Raw genomic sequence first — 9,541 nt, forward strand, 5'->3', positions numbered from 1 at the left:
ACTATGTTAGATCCTCAAAGTAAATCTAATTAAACCAAATAGATACAAATGGAATAAACAAAAGGAAATACAAAAGAAACAGAGAATTACTTGATAAGTTGCTCCGACTGTCCCGCCATCAGGTAAGTGAACAAAGTATGAAAATATCACCAGACAAACAGTTCAGAGTGAGGTATGAAAGAGAAAAAGGACAAAACAGTATCAGAACATTCTTCCCCTCTAGATATAAAATTGGTTACTTCACTTCATAGGTAATCAATCCCACCCATATCGTTTCGGAGCCCTTGTCACCCGGGTTGATCTACGTACTGGAGGCGATGCAGCCTCTGTTCTAATTTCAGCTTCTGGGTGAAGTCCCATACCTTCTGGAAACTCTTGATGGGTTGTCGTGGGTGACACTGGAGATTGAGATGGTATGGCCTCTGGTGACAATGAAACAGAAGGTAGTTCTTGATTTTCAGAAACAGAATTATCCCTAGGGCATGGGGCCAAGTCACGTAAGGAAACTGTTGACTCTCGTCCGCTGGGATGTCTAATGTTAGCATATGTTGGGTTAGCAGTTAATAGTTCAACTTCATCCACTAGGGGTTCATTTTTGCTTGTTCTGTCAAACTTTCTCAATAATACTGGTCCTGACGACATAAGCCACAAAGGCATAGAGCTCCCCGAGGATGAGCGGCGCGGCAATCCAAAAAAGCGTTCATAGGGTGTGACATTAGTTGCTGTCGACAGAATGTATCTAAGTGAATGTATCACATCAGTGAGTACTGATTCCCAGTGCTGATCGGGAAGATTTTGAGACCTGAGTGCCAGCTGGATTGCCTTCCATACAGTACCATTGAGCCGCTCCACTTGCCCATTACCAATTGGATGAAAAGGGGTAGTTCGACTTGTTGCAACTCCCTTCTATGAGAGTTAGGTTTTGAGCTTCCTGAACATGAATGAGGTTTCTTGATCCGAATGTATATACTGAGGCATCCCACACAGGCTGAATATTTGTTCTAAGCACTTAATCACTGTAGTTGTATTCATGTTGGGACACGGAAAAGTGAAAAGAAAACGAGAATATTCATCAACCACAATAAGTAGATATGGGTTACGTGATGCCGTCGGAACTGGTCCTTTAAAGTCAATGCTTAATCTCTCCATTGAATGTGTTGCCTTGATGAGTGTTCCTTCTTGGAATTTTTAGAATCTTGGTTTAAATTCTGCACATATCCTGCAAGATGCACAGACCTTCTTAACGTCCTCAGTGGAAAAGGGAAGGTTTTTCGATCTCACCAATACAACAATCGAGTCACTCCTAGATGGCACAGATTCCCATGTAGTTCAGTGAGATTAGATGACCTAGAAACCACGGAACCGCAAAAAGCTCGGGTGAAGGCATCAGGAACCACATTCTTTTTTCCCGGGCGATAATGTACTGTATAACTGAAGTCTGCGAGTTCCATCCTCCATTCCTGGATCTTATTATTCTTAACTTTAGTGCATCTCCTGTTATCAAACATGAAGGCCACAGAACGTTGGTCTGTAACGAGATCAAAGTGTTGTCTAGCAAGAAAATGACTCCACTTACGTCCAGCCTCCACGATAGCCATGGCTTCCTTCTCTACGATCTGATAGTGAACTTCACTTCCTTGTAAAGTCCTAGACATGAAGGCCACAGGCCTGCCATTCTGGTTGAGTACTGCTGAGACTGCTACTTCCGAGGCATCCCATTCGACCTCAAAAGGCAAATTTTCATCCACAGAGTGTAGTGTTGCTCCTTCAAGTTCTTGTTTGAGTAGTTCAAAAGCCTGCAAAGCTTCTTCATCTAAAGGAAATTTCTTTACTCTTGCCAGTGGTTGAATCTTAGCAGAAAAATTTTGTATCCATTTAGCGTAATGAGCAAACATACCCATTGCCCTCTTTAAAAATCCTTGACTATTGGGAGTTGTTAGTTCTCGTAGAGGCCGGAGTCTTTCCATGTCAGGCTTTATTACACCATCCCCCACACAGTAGTTAAGAATATTAATGGTACACACAGATTTAATAGTTTTAGTAACATTGAGAGTTATGTTCCTCTTGTTGATGACCTCAAGAAACCACTGCACCTTCTGATCATGTTGTTCTTGAGTGTGTCCAGCAATAGAGATATTGTCCAAATATGGGAAAGCACCTTGTAAGTTTTCCTCTTTTACCAACTTATCCATAGTTTGTTGGAAGGCTGCAACTCCAATGGTAACTCCGAAAGGTACTCTACAGAACTGGTACAGGCGTCCGTTGGCTTCAAAAGCTGTATACTTCCTCGTCTGATTCCTTTAGTGGGACTTGGTGGTATGCGCTTTTCAAGTCAAAAGTCGAAAATGCGCAATATGTTGAGAGTTTATTAACCATGGTGTCAATCCTTTGTAATGGATAAGAATCCAGTTTTGTATACAGTTTTATAGTTTGCGAATAATCAACACACATCCTTTTCTTATGCAGATTAAATGAATCCTTAACCACCACAACTTGAACTCTATATGGTGATATGCTATCCTCAATAACACCCTCAGCCAAGAGACGACTAGTCTCCACTTCAATGAATTTTTTGTCATCTTTACAGTAATGTCTTGATTTAGTGACAATAGGCTTACAATTAGGTAACAAATGCTGGAATATAGAAGGCTCATCCACAGCAGCGGCTGCCAACGAACAGTAGGGGTTAGCACCAGATAAGTTAAGCGCTGGTTTCGGCCCACCGTATTCAATAGTCACTTTCTGATGCTGCTCTTGGAAGTACTGACCAAGTAATACTCCTGAACATAAATCCTTCATTACTGCTAGACGTGTGGATGGAAAAGTTTCTCCATTAAGATGAAGAGTCAAGTCTACATTGACATAACCTGGAGAGCTTGTATGCAAAGATTTCTGTGCTAAAGCGATGTCTTTATCAGTGGCATGTATTGGTAGCTTCAATTCCTATGCTACATCTTCATCTATATAACTGTCATCACTGCACGAGTCGACAAGGGCTGTCAACTTCCGTCCTTTAATTGTTGTCGAGGTAGCTGCCCGATAGAGGCTCTGAGGAAAAGAGGTACCTGCATTAGCCGCAAGAACAGATGACTGTGAGGGATCAAATACTGTAGCTGTTGTAGATTTACCTCCATATGCAGATTTAGACAGGCACGCTTTTGCAAAGTGTCCCTTCTTGCCACATTTATTGCATATAGAATCCCGAGCTGGACAATATGCACGAATATGATAGGGACCTCCACAAAAAAAGGACTTTCTCATCATGGACAGAGTAGTTGCTAATATTTGAGTGCCAGCAGTTACCTCACAGCTCTCAGACGTTGGTACACTCTTAACATAATCATCTGTAATAAGTGCATGATCCGATGTAACCACAGCAGCAATATGCCCAACACAAAGAAGCATGTGACTGTAAAAACTAGCATTACGTTGGGCTAGGTCTAAAGAGTAAGCCTGGTCATAAGCTGCCTGTAAGTCTAGACTTTTATTTTCGAGAAGACATTGCTGAATCATAGGTGAGGTCAGGCCATTTATAAAAGCATACCTGATCAACTCCTCTCTGTATTGTTCTGCACTAACTGACTTCAAATTACAGTCCTTGCCTAATTTAAGCAATTCTCTCGGGAACTCATCCAAAGTTTCCACTGCCTTTTGTTGGCGAGTAGCAAGTAAATGTCTGGTAAATATTTCATTAGGTGCCTTAACATATAACTTTTCCAGCGTGGAAATGGCAGTATCATAATACACACACTCCTCAATGTATTCATACACATGACTGACATAGTTCACGAGTGTCCTTAGTTTATTTGGTGCCCTTTCACCACATTCATGAATAAAGTTGGAAAACGTCTTGTGCTAATGTAGCCATTCCTTTGCTGCAGAAGGGAAGCTAGGGTCCAGATCCAAACGGGCAGGCTTCAATAGTTTCTCCATAGTTTAAGTTGAATAAATTGTTTTGACATTAAAAGATTTGGCTGCTGCTACGCAAGCTTTATTCAACTTAAAGTTCAGTAGATTATTCCCTGAAACAACCATGAACATAATTAGCGATGACCCCATCATAAATGTAATACAAACTATGTTAGATCCCCAAAGTAAATCTAATTAAACCAAATAGATACAAATGGAATAAACAAAAGGAAATATAAGAGAAACAGAGAATTACTCGATAAGTTGCTCCGACTGTTTCTACATCAGGTAAGTAAACAAAGTATGAAAATATCACCAGACAAACGGTTCAGAGTGAGGTATGAAAGAGCAAAAGGACAAAATAATTTTATAACATATATATATGTATATATATATATATATATATATATATATATATATATATATATATATATATATATATATATATATATATGTATATATGTATTTATATACTGCATATATATATATATATATATATATATATATATATATATATATATATATATATATACACTCTCTCTCTCTCTCTCTCTCTCTCTCTCTCTCTCTCTCTCTCTCTCTCTCTCTCTCTCTCTCTCTATATATATATATATATATATATATATATATATATATATATATATATATATACATATATATATATATATATATATATATATATATATATATATATATATATATATATATATATATATGTATATATATATATATATATATATATATATATATATATATATATATATATATATGCTATAAGAATATACACTATTCAATTTTTGAAGAACGAACAAAGTTCATAAATATGATACAGCATTTATCGGGGTAAAGTTGAAAAAAAAAATCATGATTATAATGTAGTTTCCAAGCACATTGAAGGTAGATGTGCAGATAAAGTTTAATTGACGGTAGGGATAAGTTCTGTACGAACCGTACATACGGATGTACCGTACAAAATCTCTCACGACCACATATTATTTTAGGTTAGTTAGCATCTAAAGAATGAAAGAGAAAACGGAGTTACACATCTCTGTCCCTGCATTAGAGAACGGGAATCAGCAGCGCATGAATGAAGAGAGTTTTCCTGTTTTTCTCATTCCTGATGTAATATTTTGTCTCTAAGTTATGGTTTGCCGTGCTTATGGATATGATAGGAATGTGAAGGTTAGGTATTGTACACCTAAATATGACCCTATGTGATGATATGACGAGGTTTTAGTGATTTTGTACACCACCTATGTCGGTAAAGTTTGTTTACATTTCAATGACTGCCTATGGATGTTTCGTACATCTTGGTTTTTAAGTGTACGGAGTCTCCACATGTAAACACAAATATTTATGCTGTTTGTGTGTTGAACTCTTCTTTCATACAATATCAAGTAGGCAGGCTTCAAGCATGATTTTGAATGGTAGGCTTGTCCTACATTATGTATTTCTATGAATTAAGGAAGAAAAGAAATCAGCTTTTTTATGGTACTTTGAAATAAATTCATTTGATAATGCTATCCAAAATGATGCAAGTGTTAAAGTAGAGGAATCAAAGGGTTAATCAAGATATGAAGAAAAATAAATTTGATGTGGGAGTTTCTATGATATTTTGGTTGAGTCCTGAGTTTTTATTCAGTTCCTCTTGAATATGTAACTATGATTAAGTCTGTACATGATCAAAGCAAGTGCAAAGTTAATGTTAATGGAGTCCTATCAAATGAATTTAAAGTAAACAGTGGATTACTGCATGGGAGTTTATAGTCATCTATGTTATTTATCCTCTTCATGGATTTTGTAATGCCTAGAGCAGTTGTGGATGGTTAAGAAGGATTGAACTTGACTAGTAACAGGAAATGAACAGACCTACAGTATGAAGATACCGCTGTCCTTTTAGCAAAACGCAACAGGACTTGTAAAGCTTGCTTACCAGAATACATGGAATATCACATGAAATGGGCTCGAGATAAATAGAATAAAGACAAATGCTGAGAACGGAATATGCAATGGAAGATGCAATATCATTGTAAGGAGAAAGGATTTATGAGGTGAAATATTTGAAATATTTAGGAACTATGATCGCTAATACAGGATCTTTAGAATCCGAGTTTGATGGAAGATTGAAAAAAAAAAAATCACACAAGGGCTAGGTTAGGTCAAATTTGTAAATCAAATCGCCTAAAATGACATATAAAAATCAGGCTATATATCAGTTTAGTGAGGTTTGTGTTACTGTAGGGAAAGGAGTCATGTTATGACAGTGAAATAATATCCAACAGATTTTGTAGATTTGAGAACAAAGTACTTAAAAAAATATTGGGAGTTGAATGGCAATACAGATTTAAAAAATGAGACTATAAGAGAGATTACTCAATTGCCATATGTGGATGACATCATGGTGAAGGGTAGATGGAGATGGTTTGGGCATGCTCTTCGCACTCCCCAAGAGATATTAGTTCACCAAACTTTCAACTGGGCTCCACAAGGCCCTAGAAGAGTTGTAAGTCCCAGTCCTACATGGTTGAGGACTATGAAGCGTGAAGTGGGAGTTGATGAATTAAGAGATGTTGATTTAGCATGTGAAGATAGAGACAACTGGCAAAATCTAACTGAGGCCCTCTGCTTCAATGGGTGTAGGAGGAAATGATAATGATGATATTGAGTTACATATATATATATATATATATATATATATATATATATATATATATATATATATATATATATATATATATATATATATATATATATATATATATATATATATATATTGTATATACATATATATATATATATTTATATATATATATATATATATATATATATATATATATATATATATATATATATACATATATATATATATATATATATATATCGCATTCAGTTTTACAATTATACTAACAAAAGTGATACCAAACCTGATAATATGTTTTTGAACATTGTTTAGGATAGAAAATCATATCGCCTTTAACGTGAGCTTTCATCTGCCATTGTTGCAAGTGATAGTTGAGTCTTGGCAAACCTCGAACGTAATCTTTTATTCAACACTGGAATATTGCGGAAGCGTTGCAGGCAAAGACTATTCATTTCCCTTGATTACTGCATACCCCTGCAAATCTGGAGCTCTTGAGCCTCTAGGATAAAACCTCTCATATATCATTCACTCAATTCAAGTGTTTGGAATAGTTATGTAACTTATTATCTGTAGATAAATTGAAGCTATTTAGATCAACTGCTAATAGTTATGCAAATAACTTATATAACATATACTAACATATACATAAATATTCACATACACACACAAACACAAACACACAAACTGTAGTCGTAAATTAACGACTGCTGCAATGATGATATATATATATATATATATATATATATATATATATATATATATATATATATATATATATATATATATATATATATATATCATAATCATCAACAACAGCCGTTAATTTACCGCTGCAGAACAAAGGCTCAGACAATTCTTTCCAGTTGCTCCTATTTAAGGTCTTTCAGGGCCACTCGCAAACGTTCTTAGTTCGTCAATACATCGTCTTCTCTACCTTCCTCCCTATTCTTTTATAATTTCTAGAAACCCATTCTGTTATTCTTTATGTCCATCTTCCGTCGGTCATCCACATTATATGTCCTACTCTTGTCCATTTATTTTTTTAACAAGTTGTTACTATATCCTCTACTTTAGTCTGCTATCATATCTTTGTTGCTACTTTTCTGTCTGTTTGAGTTTCCCCATCATTAGCCTTTCCATAGCTTTTTTGAAATATATATAGCTTATGTTCTAAGGCTTTAGTAAGGATCCAAGATTCTGATGTAAATGTTAATACTAGTAGGACCATATCATTAAATACTTTTCTTTTATGCGAGATAGTCATTTTACTTTTCAGAATTTCATTTTGTTTACCAAATGCTCTCCCTCCTATGCTTATCCCTCTTTTAATTTTGGTCACGTCTCCCGAGGAAGCTCTTACTGTCTGTTCTAAGTATGTATATTTATGAACAATCTGCAGTGATTCGTGCTTAACTCTTATTTTTTGGCATTGCATTTTCATTGTTATGTTAGTTTTACTCATATTCCTTTACAGTCCATTTTTCCTTTCTCTGTTCAAATTGTCTATCATCTTTTGTAATTCCTTCCATGATTCACTAAATATAAATATGTCATGAGCTAATTTTAAGTTGTTAAGGTATTCCCCATTGATAATTATTCCTACAATTTTCTAATCTAAATTCTGAAAAACTTCTTCGAGGCATGCTGTGAATTATTTAGGATAGATGTGGTCAATATCTTTATGCAGCATCAGCATTGATGTACTTAATGTTTAAATATTTACAGTGTTCTAACATAAGATTTATGTATTCCTTGTTTTTGAAGGGCTTTCATTGCTGCTGGGGTTTCGACAGAATCAAGAACTTCCTCATATTCTATAGACTAGAGTTACGTCATACTCTGTTGATTTCTCTATCAGCTGGTTGATTATATGGATATGGTCATTTGTTGAATATCCATTTCTAAAGCATGCCTGCTCTCATGGTTAATTGAAGTATACCTGTCTTTCTATTAGGCCTAATATGATCTTTGAAAATATTTTCTATATATTACAGAGTAAACTTATTAGGCGACAATTTCTTCGGTCATCTGTGAGTCCTTTTTTTTTTGGGGGGGGGGGGGGAATTAGTGTAATGATAAAGTTTTCCAAGCAGTAGGTATAGAGTAATCTTGCAGGCATTTGATGTAGAGTTGTGCGAGTTTTACTAGTTTGAAATCTCTTCCATCTAAAATTACATCAATTGTTTCGGTATCCTCTCCTAAGTTTTGCTTCTTTTTATGCCTTTTTTTGTTTTTGTTTATTTACTTCTCCTAGTTCTACGTTTGGTGCCTGCCCAGGTGGTTCATTATTTTTATTGGTTAAATTATTTCTTATATAGCTATTTTATGGTAATGTATAGAAAATATCTGTATTTATTTTCACTCCATATATATTGTGAATAATAGTTCCACTATCATCCTTTAAAGCAAACATCTGTTGGCACCCTGTTACAAGTCTTCTGTTCATTAGATTGATGCTTCTTCCTTTCATTAATGTTTCGTTATTGTGGTTACGAATATTTTGGGTTTTGAGTTTGTTTATGGTTTTGAATAGTTATGCTAATTCTATTTCATCTCTTGTATTTTACCCTCCTTTTAATTTTTTCCTTTATTAGGGTTTTTGGTCTTTCTCGGATATTTTTCCCTTGATCTTGTTTAGGAAGTTTTCCAACCATCTCTTGAGCTAATTCAAATACAAATTTTGTTAGGTTACTGTTAATTTCTTTCTTTACTTGCTAGTTGCTTCAATTTCATCATGTAGCTGGGAATATCTATTTTCTATTACTAAAGTGATACAAAAGATTTTCCTCTTTCACAAGTTTATATTCTCTCTTAAAATTAACTTTTCTCTCTCTTTCCTTAAATCCCCCCCCCCAAAAAAATGCTTCTAATCATTGTATGATCGTTTGACTTTAACGTCTTTAGCAGTGCCATATTTTTTATTAAATTAACGTTTTCACTGAAAATTTTATTTTTCGTTTCTTCATTTGGGCTTATCCCTGTCCATTTTCT

At 35.0% G+C, this 9,541-nt stretch overlaps 1 protein-coding gene across 1 annotated transcript; it reads right to left on the reverse strand.

Moving 5' to 3' along the window:
- Window positions 1-255: 255 nt before the first annotated feature.
- On the reverse strand, window positions 256-2,192 carry LOC137655387 (uncharacterized). The gene is made up of 3 exons (XM_068389279.1): window positions 1,905-2,192; window positions 1,577-1,724; window positions 256-398 (listed from the first exon to the last, which is right to left on the reverse strand). The coding sequence occupies exons 1-3, from the start codon at window positions 2,190-2,192 to the stop codon at window positions 256-258; spliced, it is 579 nt and encodes a 192-aa protein (XP_068245380.1).
- Between the last annotated feature and the right edge of the window lie 7,349 nt (window positions 2,193-9,541).

This window comes from Palaemon carinicauda, chromosome 16 (genome assembly GCF_036898095.1).
Source record: "Palaemon carinicauda isolate YSFRI2023 chromosome 16, ASM3689809v2, whole genome shotgun sequence".
Lineage (NCBI taxonomy): Eukaryota > Metazoa > Arthropoda > Malacostraca > Decapoda > Palaemonidae > Palaemon > Palaemon carinicauda.

Coding starts and splice junctions, on each gene's coding strand:
- LOC137655387 (XM_068389279.1), bottom strand. CDS start 2,192: ATGGATAAGTTGGTAAAAGAGGAAAACTTACAAGGTGCTTTCCCATAT. Junction 1,725..1,904: donor GTCAAGGATTTTTAAAGAGG/GCAATGGGTATG, acceptor TTGCCTTTTGAG/GTCGAATGGGATGCCTCGGA. Junction 399..1,576: donor GGCTATCGTGGAGGCTGGAC/GTAAGTGGAGTC, acceptor CTCAATCTCCAG/TGTCACCCACGACAACCCAT.